Below are 17,565 nucleotides of genomic sequence, written 5' to 3'. Positions count from 1 at the left end.
TGGAAGGAGTCTTAAAAGCCATACTATGTTTGTGCTCTGTCCTGTAACCAGTGATTCTCCTAGTGGGAGTATATCAGAATCACCTGGAGTGCTCGTTAGAAATTGCAGGGTCTCATCTGCAGGGAACTCTGAATAGGCCGACCTGAGGGTAGGCATCCCAGGGAAGTGGTAGAAAGCACTCTGGAAAGAGACAGTGAAAACCCACCAGACCAAGGCTAAGCTGGTGCAGATGTGGGTGCAGGATTTTAAAACATCCAAGTAGTGTGTTCAGTAGGGCTTGATGTATAGGAATCTTATGAAATGGTGCAGATGTTGAGGATGGGGGGGCAGGTGCACAGCTAACCTGTTAGTGAGGCTTCTCCATGGATGTACTCATGGTTTGCATTTGTTTAGGGTTTGTATCGTAATGAAAACATCGTGTTTTTTACGCTGTTAACTAGAAGAATCCTAAATTGTGCTTGACATTTTACATATAGCTGGTCTTAAGGATTATCTGTCTTGGGTTCTACTGTCTTTCAGATTTTCCCTTTCTTCTAGATATCTATGTTGTGGCTTATCTGAAACACTGAGGTACCATGGTTACATGGAAAGCACCCTGTGACATAGTGTGGAGGAAGAAGATTACCCGTTGCTTTGAAGCAACGAGTATTCTTCTTCTGGTGATGTTTTACCAGCTTTGGGGCTGACTGAACATGGGGGCTGAAGGAAATGGAGGCAACCAAGATGTGGTCTGTGTGGGCGTTAACAAGCATCTGGAATGTCAGAGGGGAGAAGGTCACGAGCAACCCAGGTGAAGATGTAAGGAAGGAATAGCAAGAAAGGAACCACTCAGAGGACATAACAGGTCAGAGATATGAATCTGAAGTCCATCAGGGTATAGGAAAGGCAGTAGGGTGGGACAGGAGGAGGCTGGTATTAACTACCGCAAGTGTGCAGAAGAGCAGGCCAAGGTCTGATCAAGGGGACCCAGAGTGGAAGGCATGGAGAAAAGAGAAACCTCAAGAAAGTGACCAAAAAGCGGTCAGAAACACAGGAAGAGAAGTGCTTCAGAAGCCAAGAAGGGAGCATGTGGAGGGTTAAAATAGTTGAGAGTGCCAATGCTACAAGACATTCTAGAGGACAGGCAGGACATTTCCAACGGACAAGAATCCAGCCTCTACTGTCAACACTGAAAGGATTCAGGAAGCAGGCCTTCTGCTGTGTTTAAAGTCTCCAGCTCTCCCTCCCTCTTCTCCTCTTCCCCTTCCTCCTCCTTCTCCTCCTCCTCCCCCTCTGCCTCCTTCTTTCTTCTCCTCCCCCCCTTCTTTCTTCCCCCCTCCTCCTCACACTCTTCCTTCTCTTCCCCCTCCTCCTCTGTCTTTCTTCTCCCTCTCCTCCTCCCTCCCTCCTTCTCCTTCTTTCTTCTCTCTCTCTTTCTCCTCCCACCCTCCCTCCTCCCCCCACCCCCACCGTGTCCAGACTTCTGCTAGGTTTATCTCTCTCCCAAGGCAGGAAACTATCTTTACATCTTCCTTTCTCTGTGACTCAGAGTAAAAACCTTATGATGGTATGCTTAGTCCTCTGGGTTTTGGCTCCTTGAAACCTACAAATCTTTTACCACAATCCCTAACTCTTCAAATGAAAATTTGCACTTCCAACTTTGGTTTCTGCTTTGCTCCTTTAAAACTCAAAGTTGTAGCCAGCCTCACCTAAAACAATGGGTGCTCCACCTTTAATAATAGGGAGACAGAGGGCAAGGGGAATCCTGGAAATGAGGACTACATGAGAGGAAATTTCAAATGGTATCTTCCTACACATACATGTAAAGAGCACTGCTGAAGTCCCATGTATGGACCCAGAGTCATTCTACCTCCATCTATGATTGTAGATCTATTAAATGTCCAGTTAAATGCCTTTATTCCCAAGAGTATGCACAGCCTGGCACTTTCTTCTTCCAAATCCACCTCGAAAGGAGAGGGAAGGATGTGGAGACTGAGTGTCAACTCCTCTTTCTAGAAGCTTGGCTATGGGAAGGAGGAGAAGGAGAGACTATGGAACAAATGAGAAGCCAGGAAAGCAGAAGTGTGGTTTTAGTGTACGAAGACTTGGCCATGTTTTGGAGGCATAAGCAAAGGAGGGATTCAGATGCCAGAGACGGGTGAGAATCCCCCAAGCCAGGTCCCCAGTAGTGTAGAATTGAGAAGATCCAAAGTCCAGAATTACTTCGGAAGAGAAAAAAAGTTTACAGAGGGGACAGATGGAGAAAGAATGCTTGGGGGAATTCCCACCCAGTGAATTCTGAGATTCTGCTGGGAATGAGGACAGAACCTTAGCTGGGGCAGTGGCCAAGGACATGTAGAATGAAACTACTGGGAGATGCTGAAGATGCATCCCAGCCCTATCAGCAGCTTGGTGACAGCTACAAAGAAGGCAGATGGTTACCTGGATCGGGCTCAGGGAATGAGTGCTCTGGGAAGTCACATAGGTAAAAGTTAGTGGTGCTGGCCAGGGTAGGAAAGGCTCAGAATTCAGAAGACCTAGAATGAATCTTGCCACTAACTCACAGAGTAACTTTTGGCAAGTTAATTCCCTTCTTAGAGCCTCAGTTTTCTTAGCTCTGCAATGAGAGGAATGGACTAGATGGTCTCGAAGGAGCAAGGGCTGTTTAGCCATAAGATGTTGTGTGTCTATGTCTGTAAATCCAAGTCAGTGGAAAAAATATGAAACAGGAAGACTCTTAAATGGGTCTTCAACCCCCAAGGCCCTGAGGAAGGGTTTCTTTGGGAAGAGATCCCTGTGGGTAGAGCATGAAAATTCTTTATTAGTCAGGACTCTTTCATTCATGAGAAAGAAATCCAATGCAAACAGCTTACAGGAAGGAAGTGGGAGGGAGGGAGAGAGACAGAGAGAATTATAGGCTCACAAAGCTAAAATGTCCATATCACGAGGCTTCAGTTATGGTTAGATCAAGGAACGCAAGTATCAGGATACAAGCTCCCTCTTGCTTTACTCTTCATCTTCTAGACCCGCTTTTTTCCATTAGTAGCATCATTCTCAGAAGACTCTCAATGAAGTGATCATAGGCAAATCTTCGCTTATAGACAGCAGCCTAACAACCTCAACAGGAAGGGCCTTCTCCTTTTTAATATGGTTAGCAAAATTCCCAAGGCAGACTTTCATTGGGCTGGCTGGAGTTACAGTCTCATCTCTGAGCAATCGTCCCTAAAGCATGAGATGATTTAATTCATCAGGTCAGTCACCTTCCTACCTCTAGAGTCAGAGGTAAGATCATTTCAACTCAGGACATATGGACTAAGAATGGAAGGAGAACGGACCCCAGAGGAAAACTGGGGCATTGTTACTTAAAACTGCAATGAATTCTAGAAAAACAAAAATAACATATGTTCCTAAGAGAGGGTGATGAGGGATGCCTAGGTGGCTCAGTCAGTTAAGCGTGTGTAGTTAAGCGTCTACCTTGAGCTCAGTTCATGTCCCCAGGGTCCTGGGATTGAGTCCCACATCAGGCTCCCTGCTCAAATACATAAAAACAGAGGGTGTTGAGCTGGTAGCTCTGGCAAAGAGTAAGATGAAGCCCAGATCTGTCCCTCCTTCCTTTGGCTGCAGTGTGTGGGGTCCCCAAGTTCTCCCGGAACCTGATAGCCAGGATCTTCAATGGACGTCCAGCCCAGAAAGGCACCACCCCCTGGATTGCCATGCTGTCATACCCAAATAATCAACACTTCTGTGGCGGCTCCCTTCTAGGTAAGGAGATGTGGGAAGTGTGGGAGATCAAGGATTAGGGGGCAGGGTGAAAGTAGAAGAACCCAACCCTCTTCCTGGAGACTGACCAATATTTCTGGATTAGGAATCACTAATCCACACTAGTAGTAAGACCCAGAAGGACAGTGTCATGGAAAGAGCCCTTAAGTGGAGCTAGGAGATACATATTCCTATTCTAGCTTGCTTCTTCAGTCAACAAACACCTATGAAGTCCTGGTAAGTCTCAGGCACTGGGAAGGACTAAGTCAAGGAGTCAGACCCTCAAACACTGATTACAATACACTCAGATGAAGCTCAAAGGCAAGTTGTGCCATGGCTCTCAGACTAGGGAGAACCAGGAAATTCACCCTGGAGAAGCCAGGGAAGGGAGATTTACACAGGCCCTGAAGGCCATACTTAGGAATTTAGATCTATCCTGAAGGCTGCTGCAGATTTATAAGGATGTTCTCTCCAGGGGCAATACGAATTGATAGAAGAGTAAATCCTAAAGCCAGGATTTCAGTGAGGTGGCTGTGGCAATCGTGGGGAGAGAAGTCATTAGCCTCAGAGTAAGAACAGGAGACAAGAAATGGCAATAAGACAGATTCAAAAGCATTAGGAAATAGGATTGTCAGGATTCTGCTATAAAGCGAATATGGGTGGGAGTGGGAATGAGGGTAGGAAAGAGATGGCTGATGGCTCTTCCTGCCATAGTTTGGTCCTGATGATAAAAGGTCCATCCCAATTCTGACATCATAGGAAAACCTGATAGCAACCTAGAGTCCCCAGCCAGTTCCTGGTCTGATCTCACCACAGAGGAAGAAGGCCCAGATGGATCCACATCTGCCTAGACAGCCCCCAGACTCAGGCTCACCTGTCACTCACCTCCCCAACAGTGGAGTCAGGTGAGGATAGCTCCACGATAGATCAGTGCTTTTCCAACTTTAATGTGAATAGGAATTACCTGTGGGTCTTATTAAAATCCCCAGATTTTACTACTGAATGCAGATTCTATTTCAATAGATCTGAGGTCCACCTGAGAGTCTGCATCTCTAAGAAGTTCCCAGATGAGGCTAGTGCTGTTGATCCAGGGGCCACAAGGCCTGAGTTTGGCCAGTAAGCCCAGGGTCTTCTGTGGACTCACCTTGGGGTATCTGGTGCTCACCAAGCCCATGGGTTTAAGGCAGCCCTAAAACCCAGTTTAAGATGTTCAGTCTTGGCCTCTTGATTAGAATAGGCAGATGAAATCACAGATTTAACTCCCCATCTTCAGATTAGGGTTATACGAGTGTCTGACTTGCAGCTCTGAAACCCAATGGAAAAGAGTTCTGAAGTGGTCTGAAGCAATGGTGGGGGTGGGGCCGGATGGGGTGGTGCGAAATATATGCATATACAATTCTGTTCTCAGGCACCAGCTGGGTCGTGACTGCAGCTCATTGCCTCCACCAGTCTCTCGATCCAGATTACCTAGTCCTACAAGATTCAGACCTGCTCAGACCTTCTGACTTCAAAATCATCATGGGTGAGTGAGGGACAGGCTGACTCCTGTCCCTTAGAACACTCATTCTGATGCTTACTGCCAATCTTCAAACCATTGAAGTCAACAGTGGTTCTGGGCATAAGGTATGTCCACTCACTTACTTATCAGGACAGGACACCTGGAGTGAAGAATGAGCTAGAATTGGAGTCCAGGGACCCGAGTCCAAGCCCAAGGCTATGATTTTCCGGTGGCAAGACCACAAGCAAGTCACTGAAGTCAAGGCCTCCATTTTTATAATAGTGAAATAAAGAGGCCAGTCTAGATCATTCTAAAGACGCTTTAGGCCTCTAGAAATCCATGGTTTCTAGGAAGTCATAACCCAAACAATCCAAGCTTAACTTCTCTTTCTTAACTGATTCAGTTTGGTTCAGCACGTATTTGACTACAGACACTATTCCAGGATGTAAGAACATAATATAATTAAGACCTAGTCCCTACCCTCAAGGAACTTACAACCTAATAAAGGAATAAAATATGAGCACAGAGAACTCTAGTATAAGATAGGAAGCAGTAAGTCCTATAGGAGAGGAAGAGAGAAGTCACCATGGGAATTCACAAGAAAAAGACTTGTAACTGACGAACCTAACTGGAGAATCGGGGAGGCTTCCCGGAGGAGGGAATGCATGACCCAGGCACTGAGGTTGAGGATACGGTTTGAACATTGGCAGTAAGCATCAGAATGAGTGTTCTCAGGCAATGGGATCAGCTCAAGAAGAAAGACAGAAGTGGGAGCCCGTGTGAATACTTGGGGAAGGGCACGTAGGGTGGGACACCTGGGAGCGAGGGGCAGCAAAAGGGTTAAGGCTGAGAACAGTCCAGATGGTACAAGAGGGGACTGGGAACACGCGTCGTGTGCCTTCTCTTACTCAGGCAAGCACTGGAGGCATCAGTCGGATGAGAAGGAGCAGCATCTCAGGGTCAAACGCCTCTTCCTCCATCCCCTGTACAACCCCAGCACATTCGAGAATGACGTGGCTTTAGTGGAGCTGCTGGAGAGCCCAGTGCTGAACGACTTTGTGATGCCCATCTGTCTGCCAGAGGGCCCCCCCGAGGAAGGTACTCTGCCCCACCCCTGACCCCACCCCTGCAGAGCAGCAGTTGCCTCCGCAGGCAGGTCCCCAGCATGGTGAGGCTCTGTGGGATCCCTCGGCAGCCTCCCCTTGAACAGCTGAGTCAGAAGTAGATCCAAGGCAGCATGCAGCACACAGGCAGACTTGATCAGTTTTCAAAGGACTGGATCGTCAGGGTCCAGAAGAGAAAACCGAAACCAGACAAGTCATTGCAAGAGGGAGAATTTAATCCAGGGCATTGGAGGACTAGGGCGGTGAGGGGAATGCTATCGTAATGCAGGCAGTACCCGCAGGAAAAAACCACCCCTCCTCAGGCTGCAGAACAAAGTGGGGAGGATGGAGTCCCAGAATCTAGAAGCTTGGAAAAGGGACTCAGAAGCCCGTGGCAGGGCCCGGTGCTGCTGTACTGGGGGAATAGCAGGACCAAGTCCTGGGGCTAGGGCAGTGCCAACAGGAACCACAAGTCTTCCAGGAAGCTCCCCCTATTTGGGGGGTCACCTCCCTCTTTGACAAAGCAGAATTGTCACTTCAGAGTCTCACCTTCAGCATCCACCAAGCAGAGTAAAGAGTAAGTCTGGAGCTGAAGGACAATAGCTTGATCACCTCTACAGGTTCAAAACACTGTCCTGGCAGTTCCCAATCAGGTAACCTCGAAAGAGGGTCCGAACCTCAAGCCCCTTACCCCTGTGCTGAGGATAACACCCCATAGGGTGGCTGTGATACTGAAGTGAAATAATACACTCAAACATATCGGCTTCCTCTTCAACTTGTTCTAAATTCAGTGCTGCTGTGTCATAGCCAAGCAACAAAAACCGGCTGAATAGAACTGAGCCAACAAGAAAGGCACAGGTATGAGTCTGATTTATCCAACGCCATGTGCCTACCATGTAACAGTGGCTCTACTTTCATTAATGTATTTACTACTTATAAAAACCTTGTGGGGGTAGGGGGTGTAGTGCCGTTTTCCAGATGAGAAGACTGAGTCCTAGCACTGTGAAGTGACTCACCCAAGACACAGTTTGGAAAAAGCATAGCTGGGGCTGGAAGCCAGGTTGTCCCACATAACTCCCCCATGCTCTACTCCTTTTCAAATGAAGAAATGATTGTTCTGTCAGCACTCAATGCTTTTCCACCTGTCCCAACATCTGTCAACTTCACAGACTTCTAGCACATCAGAGTTGGGAGAGGTTTCGGAGAATCCCAAGACCAGCCTCTTCCTTTTTTTATGTTTTATGGATGCGGAAGCTGGGGCTCAGCAGGGGAGGGGAGGGTGGGGGCTTGCCAAAGGCAGCGTAGCACAATGTGGACTAGGCTGAACTCTTACATTGCTCACAAGCATTGATTGAGCACCTACTACATGCTAGTGCTACAGTAGGCACGGGGATACAGCTGTGAACAGGTAGCTGAGATGACCACCTCTGTGGAGCCTAGGTTCTGTGCTGGCTGGGAATGGGAAGGAATGAACAACCAATCAACCAGCTAATGACTCCTAGAAATCAAAGTCCAAACCTTTGTTTCAGGTAAGCTCCAGCCCAGCAGTCCTCGTCCCCACCATATTCCCTTTCTCTGATGGGACAAATTCAGCCCTTCCTTCACAGGCAGAGAATGATGGGGCTGGAAGAGGCAGCTGTCTGAAAACCCCACAGACAGCCACTCCTCTCTCACCATGTCTTCTTTCCTCCAGGGGACATGGTCATCGTCAGTGGCTGGGGAAAGCAGTTCTTGCAAAGACTCCCAGAGACCCTGATGGAGGTGAAGTTCAATTTATGTCCTATAGAGAGTGATGTCTCTCCCCTCATTGGACCCTCCTGCTCCTTGTTGCCCCTCAGGGATTCAGAGTCTTGGGCAAGGGGTGGGTGAGAGAGAGACACCAGGGGCCCAGACTCACGTCCAAAGTTCACCAGGACTTTGAATCCTGATGACCTTGGTCTGTTTGTTCTACATAGGGCTCTAATCTCTAAATATTGTTCAATGTTTCTGTAGCATATTAAAAGCTCGGGTAATGGAAATTCTTCCAGAAAACAGCCGGCTTAGACACCCCAAAAGATGATCTCTCGGTGTACCATAAGGATTCACATACCGGAGTAACCAAGAATGAGCTAAAGATTGGCCTCTTGAGAGCTACAGTCCTTGAATAATGAACTTGATGGCTGCATTTAAAAGTTCACATTTAAGAATAGTGTCCTGGAAAAGAGAATTCTGACTCCAAGTACTGGCTCCTACCAACTTGCTGGGTGATCCAAAACAAGTCATTTGCCTCTCTAGACAATTGCATAGTATCTCAGGCTGCAAAGTTAGGGGCCATGCTAGATGTCCCCCCAAACCTGCCTGATTCTGACATGACTGGGTTTTATAACTGCCACAGCTAATTTCTGCATCCTTCAACATAGGATATTGTAACATAGTTTAAATTTTCGGATTTGCAACAACCATTCATCCCTTCTTTCATTAATTCCCAGGCATTTACTTGGTGCCTCCCATGTACCAGACATTGTGCTAGCTACTAGGAATGCTGAGGGGGTGGAGGAGTGGGAGAGAACACATCCGGTCCCCAGCTTCCTCGTGCTGATAGTCAAGTGAGAGGGGCAAAAAGTAGTCATCAACATGATAAATGTGATGAGGAAGGAGTGCAGGAAGCTCCAGCATGTATAACGGGAAATCCAACCTCGCCTTTGGGGTCCATAAGGGCTTCCCAAAGGAAGTAACTCTTGAACAATGCTTGAACGGTGAGTAGAGGTGAGTCAGGCACTTGGTGGTTCACTGAGGATATGGGCTCATGATCACCCTGCCCTGACATTCTCTCTCCACCTCTCTGGGAAGGCTGTGGTCCAGGAGAGGCCTAAATGGCGAGGGTCAACAGGAGCTATAATCTTGGGGCATGTGAACCACGCTGTTCTCAGTTTGGGTAAATGAGACTCATGTGTTTCCTCATGTTGTCACAGACTTCTGCTCCAACATCTATCCCAAAGCCCCAAGGGCAATACTAATCACAGTATTTCACTTTTATGTATCAGTTTATTGATTCAGGTAAATAAATATATAATATTTATATATTCAGGTAAATATATATATATATATATATATATATATATATATATATATATCATACTGTAGTGGGGGAGAAAGTACGTAAATACCTGCTGTAAGGTGAGCGGCGGTAACCCCCATGGTACTGAACATTTATACAGTGCTTGTAGTTTACAAAGCATCTGTTCATTCATCTCCTCTGTACCATTCCATGTGATGAGTATGTCAAATATGGTGACTTCCATTCTTCAGATAAGGAAGCCGTCTCAGAGGTCTCAAAGGCCAGGATGGCACTCTGTGTCTCAGGTTCCACATCCAATCATTATAGGGGTGGAGGGAAAGTAGATTGACCATAGGTTTTGTATACATTTTCATATTCGGAATGATGAATGTGCTAGGCAAATATTATTTCCATTCTACAGATGAGAAAACTGAGTCCTAGAGAGGGCAAAAGACCTGCTCAAGCTCACACAGCAAGTTCATGACTGAGACAGTAGCAGAACATGGATCTCCTGACTCTTTAGTGTTCCTTTACTTGCACCAGAGGGTAGTTTCTGGGACCAGGTCCAAGGTAGACCCAGGCTCATTCTGGAAGGGGACAGAGAGGAACCAGCTCTAGGTGTGTCAGAGCAGGAAGGTCTCCTCAGCCAAGGGGTGGGGACCAACCATGGCCTTCTGTTCCAGATCGAAATTCCGATCGTGGACCACCGTACATGCCAGGAGGCCTATGCCCCTCTGAAGAAGAAAGTGACCAGGGACATGATCTGTGCTGGGGAGAAGGAAGGTAAGTCAAGAGACGGCGTACAACAGGGCACCACCAGCCATCCTGAAGAGGGGTGACTGTATGGAGGAGTCAGAGGACCGGAAGGAGAATGGTCAAAAGAGGAAGAAATCCACTGGGGGATTCCACTGTGTCAGAGAAAGGAGCGCCAAAAAATTCCCTCCATTCTCTTCTCCAAGCCCAAGTTTTCCCCTATGAAAGAAGAGTCCCAAACCAGCCCTCAATTTCTGAAATCTCTGAGCTCTGAAGGGGCAGGACAGAACCACGCTCAGCCCAGGTTTGGGTCACATGGTCTATTGCGCCCCCTCGCGTCCAATTTTCTGAACTACAAGTCAGATGTAGGGAAAAGGAGGCTCCTTTGGATTTGGGGCTAGGTAGAGGAGCCCTTTAACCTGCATCTCCTTTTCATCTAGGGGGAAAGGACGCCTGTGCAGGTGACTCTGGAGGCCCCATGGTGACTCTGGATAAGGAGAGAGGAGAGTGGTATCTGGTGGGAACTGTGTCCTGGGGCGACGATTGTGGAAAGAAGGACCGCTACGGAGTATATTCCTACATCTACCACAATAAGGACTGGATCCAGAGGGTCACCAGGATGATGAATTGAATTCCGTTCCTCACCCCTGACACCACCTGTTTGTGGTCAGTCAGCAGCACAGGATAATTCTCTGGCACAGGATGCCCCTCCCCCTCACCCCTTCCTTCAGCCCACCCTTTAGGGGCTCCTAAAGGGGGCATCTCAGCCTGCTTTCCACACTTTCTAAAGGCTGAGTAGCTGAGTAATCAGAACACAAGGCTGAATCCAAACACTATCGCTCACCAGCTTTGCATCACTGGGCAGGTGATTTTACCTCTCAATCCGTTTTTTTCTTCAATATTATGGAAATGGCATGCCTTACCTACCTCATAAGTGTCTGATGAGGATAAAATTAATTAATAATTACATAGCACTTAGCACAGTGCAGACATAACCTAAGTGCTCAGTAAACATGACTTAGCAAGAGGTCATTGTGCTTACCAGGAAGTTGAAGCTCTCTTACAAATCCCACTGGCTCTTTAGGGCTGATCAGTATGCACCTTTCCCCTCAACCTTGACCATCTCCTTCATCTGCCCGCAAATATCTCTTTGCTACTATGCACTTTTCTCAGTCCCAATCCCTGACCGCCATAAAAAGGCAAAAGAGACAAGATTCTTAGTCCTAGAGCATGTCCAATAGCCATGCATTTATTAATGTGAGCTGGACACCAAGCCATAAGAGTGCCTGAGAGAAGCAGGATGGGGATGAGGGAGCAACCAAGAGCAGTGGACTGGGAAATCAGATGCCAGGTTCTAGAACTAGCTCTGCCCCCAGCTCTTGTGTGACTCTATGGAAGCCCCTTCTCTTTGTCCGAAAGGACCTTCCCAGCTTTGACAGCCTAGGATCTAATGAAGACATTTTTCCTTGATAAGATGACTTAAAGCTGAAATAACGAAAGGCAAAAATTAACTTATGGTTCGATAGGGTTTTGATGCAGACCCAATACTGCAACTGCTACAATGCCCTCCCCACCCCCACCCCATCTGTCATGTGCCCGTTCCCAAGAACATAGCCCAGCAAAGTGCTAGTCAAGGGAACCTCCTTATTCCTAGGCACAACATCTGTTCGTTCCCTTCCTGGGAACCTGAGCTGCACAAGGTCAGCCCTGCTGCGCTAGACTCAGGCCCCTGCACTCTTCCTCCTTATGTCCACAACAGACTCCAAGAAGCCATTCCACTGGTTCCTCACCTTTGTCCCTCACCATGCATGCCCTGGCCTTGCAAGGTTATAAGTGTTTACCAAGCAGAATGCCTCTCCCCTCCAAGAGCAACCTCCTCTCTCAGGAAGCTTCCAGAGACCTCATCCCTTCCAGAGCTCTGAGATTTAAGCCCTTCAAGGAATCAAAAGCTCCAAGTTCCTGTCTTCTGTTCTATCAAAATTGATCTTCATGGGCGATTTCAATTCTTAGCGGCACTGCAGTTGGTGGAGTCATTCAGGATCTCTTGCTGGAAGAAGATAATGAAGGGTGAGAACTCATGGACACTAAGCCCTAGGCTGAATGCTCAGGGACAACAATTCACAGGCTGCTTCTGGTTCCATGAGCAAGTCATTCTACCTCTTGGTGCCCTGCTGTCTTCACTGTAGAGGGAAGATGACAATGGGTACCCAACTTCATCAGATACATGTCAGACACGATGGAGCTCTGTCTCAGACACCAAAGAATTGCAATGCGAAGTTTTAAAGTTGTTCTAAGACATTCCAAAACCCAATACTGTCCCATTTCACAGCACTGCCTGGGTGGCCCCATGGGCTAGGCTGTGCTGACTGCTATGGAGAACACCAAAATGTAGGAGCTCCTACAGGAAAGTCTGACACGTGCGCAGGTGACTACCATGAAAAGAATGAGCCCTGCTAAATGCTATCCTTGGGAGCAGTATGGCCACTCTGGTATGGAGGCATTGGGACAGGGGACTTCAGGAAGGCATCCGAGAGGAGATGATGTTAGCTCTGACCCTTGAGACCATTTCCACAGGCAAGAGAGAGGGAGGCCTTCCAGGTGGAAGGAGCACACGAGTAAACATCCACTCGGGCTTTCCTGAGATTACGCTAGCTTCTCTCACAAAAATGACATTTACTGAGCCATTGTTCTGATTCTGGGGTCAGAACCAACGTCTGAAATAGCCTTTCTCCTAAAGGTCAGACAACTGTGGGACTTGAATAGCCTGAAGATTTATATACAAATCCAGACTTCTGTTTGGACCCAGGTCCTTTTGTTATTTCCCCCAACTACAATTTTACCCTTATTCTGAGGATATGTCTAAATGGGCTGTGGAGCTTTAGCTCACCTTTGATCAGGAAGCATTTATGAGCTACATCAGCCCCTGCACTGCTGTGAAGGTTCAAGAAACCCAAACTTCTCACAGAGCGATAGAAGCAGAGGCTTGAAATGTCTATTAGGACCATCTTCTTTAGAGATGGGAAACTCCTTACCTCCAAATGCAGCCATTCCAACTTCAAAATATGCTGTCTCTTAGACAGCAAAAATCCACCTCCCTAAAATAGCTTGTGTATCAAGCTGTGATTCCGCCCATGAATGCTGTTGGTAGCACTAATGATCATGCCAATTTCATTAGCAACGGAAGCTCTTGTTCTTATGAGTAACTACACATGTGTTCCAATAAACATCTGCATTGAGCCAAAGCATTCCGTTTGGCTTCTATATTTTTCATGCACTGATGATTCTGGTAAATTGTGTTTTCACTTATCAACAATTCTCTGCATCTGATTAGTATCACTGTATCTTGAAGAGAGATGAGGGGAAGATTATACTGTCAATACTACAGCATGTCAGGTTTGGGGGGTCAGTTCTGATTAAATACCTTGTCCTGTTGTTCCTATCAATTACCATATATACCAGGATGCTAATCTTTCAGCATCCAAATTCCATTTCTCCTCCACACCCAGAAGAGAAAACAAAACAAAACAAAACAAAATGGTTTGGTTTTGTTTTTTGTTTTGTTTTTGATCATATGTTTAATTGTTTGGTTCAGAAAATATGGCACTATGTCTATGGTGTCCTGTTCTGGAGTGTAGTATGTACTTTTCTTTTACTATGAGTTAATCTTGTCCCCTGGTGGCAGGAATCAAAGAATCACCATCAACAAGTGGCCCTTCAAGCAAAGGTAGGTAAGATCAGGGAAGGGAAATCTATACCAATCATGTGACAGAGATGATAGCCAATCTGGGTCTAGAACAGGCCTTGAAATCAAGAGACTTAGGTTCTAGTGCAGAGTAGGTTGACCCTGTCGTTCACTTAATTTCTCCGTCTATTAGCTGGCAGGAAAATCTTTGCCCTACCTCTGTCTGAGATTTGTAGAAACAGATGAATTAGCAGACAAGAAAGAACTTTGGAAACTAAATGTAGCTCAAATATAAAAAATTCTATGAGAAATAATCACTAACATTTCTGAACATTTACTGTCTGAGACCACACTAAACTCTGATATAATTCTCTAATCTCTCCTTACAGAGTACTATTATTCTTGCCATTTAAGGGTGAGAAAATTGAAACACCGTGAGGTTAAAAATGTGGCCTAACCAATAAACAGCAACATCCCAGTAGCAACAAGCACAACTTGTGTTCAGATTTTGGTTTCTAACACTGTTCTCCAATAAAAGGAACATTAAAGAAATGACTGATTCTAGGAGTAGGGTGGAAAATATACAAGATGAGCCTGGAATGTCTTGTTCCAGAAAGTAAGGTAGTCACACACCATGATGGGGTATGCCAAAGGGACACAAGGAGCCAACTGAAAGAGCTCTGATGGCCAAAGCCAATTTGAGCACAACAAAAGAAAATAGTATTGGATTATTAACCCAAAGTATAAAATGAATATTCTTGAGTATATACCAATATGAGTAAGTTATTGAATAAATAAGTAAATGGGGAAGAATAGATACATCTCCCATGGAGAATGCTAAGTGATTTACGTAAATAATTTGCTCTAAAGGAGATGGAGCATGACTCTCCCTCCCGTAAAGGTGGGCTTCGAATGGTGACTTTCTTCCAAAGTAAATGGTATGGAAATTGGGGGGTGGATGACAGAATAACTTCAGAGTGGAGAAACCTAACAAAAACACTACCCCAGCCAGGTGATCACAGTTAGTATCAACAGTGATAAGTCATGTTGGTAGTATGTGACCTTGATATGCCATACTGAAGATAGCACTAACTCTGTGTTCTTCCTCCCTTCATATTGTAACCTTGGCCTAATCAGGATAAACACATCAGAAAAATCCCATTTGAGGAATAGTCTACAAAATACTTGACCAATACTCCTCAGAATTGTTAAGGTCACCAAAGCTAAAAAAAAAAAAAAAAAAAAGTAGGAGAAGCTGTCCCACAAGAGAAGCCTATAATGGGCTGAATTGTATCCTTGAGAAAGATGTTAAGTTCCCATCCTCAGGACCTCCAAATGTGACCTTATTTGGAAATAGGGTCCTTGCAGATATAACTAGTTAAGACAAGGTCATACTGGATTACGGTGGGCCGTTCACCCAATATGACGGGTGACCTTCTAGAAGAGCACGTGAGAAACAGACACAGACTCAGGAAGGAGAACACCTTGTGAGGACAGAGGCAGGTAGAAGCCCTACAACTTAAGCCAAGGAAGGCCAAGTTGCCAGCAACCTCACATACTGGGAATAGTCCAGGAAAGATCCCCCCCACCCACCCCGTCCACCCAGTCCTCTGCCCCTGCCAGGTTTCAGAGGGAGCATGGCCCTGCCAGTGCTTTGAGTTCAGACCTCGAGCTTCCAGAACCATGAAAGACTAGATTTCTGTTGTTCTGAGCCATCCAGCTTGGGATGCTTTGTCATGGCAGCTCTAGGGAACTAAAATGGAGCCTAAGGAGACTTGACAACTAAACGGAACATGGGATCCTAGATGGCATTCTAGAACAGAGAAGGGATCTTAGGTGAAAATGAAAGCAATCTAAATAAAGATGGACTTCTGTTAAGAAGAATGTATTGACAGGACGCCTGGGTGGCTCAGTCAGTTGAGTGTCTGTCTGCCTTTGGCACAGGTCATGATCTCGGGGTCTGGGGATTGAGCCCCACATAGGGCTCCTTGCTTAGAGGGGAGCCTGGTTCTCCTTCTGCCCTTCCCCCTGTGTGTGTTCTTCCTCTCTCTCTGTCAAATAAATAAATAAAATCTTAAGAAGAAGAAGAAGAAGAATGCTTTGACACTGGTTTATTAATTATGACAACTAAACCACACTAACGTAAGATGTTAATAGTAGGGGAAACTGGGGAAAGCTTTATGAGAACTTTCTGTACCATCTTTACAAATTTTCTGTGAATATAAAACTATTTGAAAATTAAAAGTTTATATTTTAAAAATGTGACCCATGTTCTCTGTCAGGAGATGGGGACACTGATTTGAAGCCAGTTCTCATGGACTTTGGGGTCCCAGCTCTTACTCCACTGGTTTGACACCAGTGGTTCACAAAGGAGGTTGCATGCAGGAGGCACCAGAAATACCAGAGTCTGGGTCCCCCTCCCCCAGAGATTCAGGTGGAACCAGTATGAAGTAAGTCCTGAGCATTGACAGGTGGGATTAGTAGCTACCCAGGTAACTCTAATGTGCATCCAGTTTGAGAATCACACTTCTAGGCGATCCTGCCCATATGTGACCTCTGCAGAATTTTGGGAGCCTCTATTTTCCCAGCTTGGATCTTTGACTTGGGCCACACAGCCGGTGGGAATCAGAGGTGAGGTAGGCACCCTGCTCCTCTAGCACATAATCCAGAACTTTCTGTGACTCTTGGCCACAAACGCATCACTACAACATCTCTGCAAGAGTGTTTTCTTGGATAATCTTTTTTACTTTGCAATCGTAAACTGAAGAAGGGAAAAGCATTCTAGGCATGGGGAAACAGCATATGCACAAGCAAGTGTATGAAAGAGCAGTGGGTGTTTGGGGGAAACTGAGTGACTTGTGTCCCTGGAGAGCCAGATAAATTGGGAGAAAAGAGAACATCAGGAAGATCTGAAGTGCAGGCCTTGGATGCTCACTTGGTTTCAGGAATGGGGAGACATTTGAGTTTTTTGAACCAAGGAGAGACGTGATCACTTGACCTTTCAAATGACCCCTAAACACAGAAAAGAAACTGCGGGAAAAGACAGTGAAGGTAAGGGAGTCAACATGCCTTCCAGACATCAGGCAAGAGACCCGCTGGCCCTGAATGAGGGCAGGCCTGTGGGGAGGGCAGGAATCTGCTTTTCCGTGCCCTGGGAATCTAGGGCTGAGCCTCAAGGAGACACTGTTAAGAGACTCCTAGCTTCTGTTAACACTTGGAGGTGAATTAGCAGAGACGCAGAGAGGAAACAGGGCACAGTCCCAAACCCAAGGGTGGTAATGGTTTTCTAGGCCCCTGATCTTTCTGTGAGCTGCAGGCATCCGTGCTTATCTCCAGAAAGGAAACCCCGGCGTTCCCTAAATTTGAGGGGAGGACACAAACATGATTGCAAAGGGCTTCTGCAACCGTCTCCAGCATCTGGTATATGTTGGCTTTTTTTTTTTTTTTTTTTGACAAAGTTAAGAAAAATAATTTGGATGCAGAAACCCAGGCTCAATTCCCAGCAATGAGCTTCTGATGACAGGAAAAAGAGCCCAGACCCTTTCGACACCTAAGCAGATCACAAAGACTCCAAAGGAGTCCCCTCTGAGGAATGGGCTCCTAGGATAAGACAGTTTTATGACAAGGGAAGGTGTGTCAAGCCCCGATGGTACCCGGGGGAAGCATGGTGAATGAACAGATCGGCGTGGGTGGGGAAACATAACCCCACCAACATCTGCCAGTCCCAGGGGAGGTCTCTGCAAATTTACAGGTT

General features: G+C 46.4%; 1 protein-coding gene and 1 long non-coding RNA gene across 2 annotated transcripts in view; one reads left to right on the top strand and one right to left on the bottom strand.

Moving 5' to 3' along the window:
* MASP1 (MBL associated serine protease 1) overlaps positions 1 to 11,738 on the top strand; it is a gene marked incomplete at its 5' end in the record, with an annotated part of 63,605 nt that extends 51,867 nt beyond the window's left edge. Inside the window, 6 exons of the mRNA XM_082694077.1 lie at positions 3,604 to 3,741; positions 5,147 to 5,260; positions 6,149 to 6,334; positions 8,033 to 8,100; positions 10,060 to 10,159; positions 10,570 to 11,738. Coding sequence (XP_082550203.1) covers positions 3,604 to 3,741; positions 5,147 to 5,260; positions 6,149 to 6,334; positions 8,033 to 8,100; positions 10,060 to 10,159; positions 10,570 to 10,760 — 797 coding nt within the window. The 3' untranslated portion in view covers positions 10,761 to 11,738. The remainder of the gene's footprint in view (positions 1 to 3,603; positions 3,742 to 5,146; positions 5,261 to 6,148; positions 6,335 to 8,032; positions 8,101 to 10,059; positions 10,160 to 10,569) is intronic.
* The window catches only part of LOC309846064, a 495,527-nt gene that overhangs the window by 287,241 nt on the left and 190,721 nt on the right, over positions 1 to 17,565 (bottom strand). The window lies entirely within an intron of this gene.

The sequence above is a fragment of the Mustela nivalis genome (genome assembly GCF_964662115.1).
Source record: "Mustela nivalis genome assembly, chromosome: 1".
Classification (NCBI taxonomy): Eukaryota; Metazoa; Chordata; class Mammalia; order Carnivora; family Mustelidae; genus Mustela; species Mustela nivalis.
This window is presented reverse-complemented; position numbering and strand designations above follow the sequence as displayed.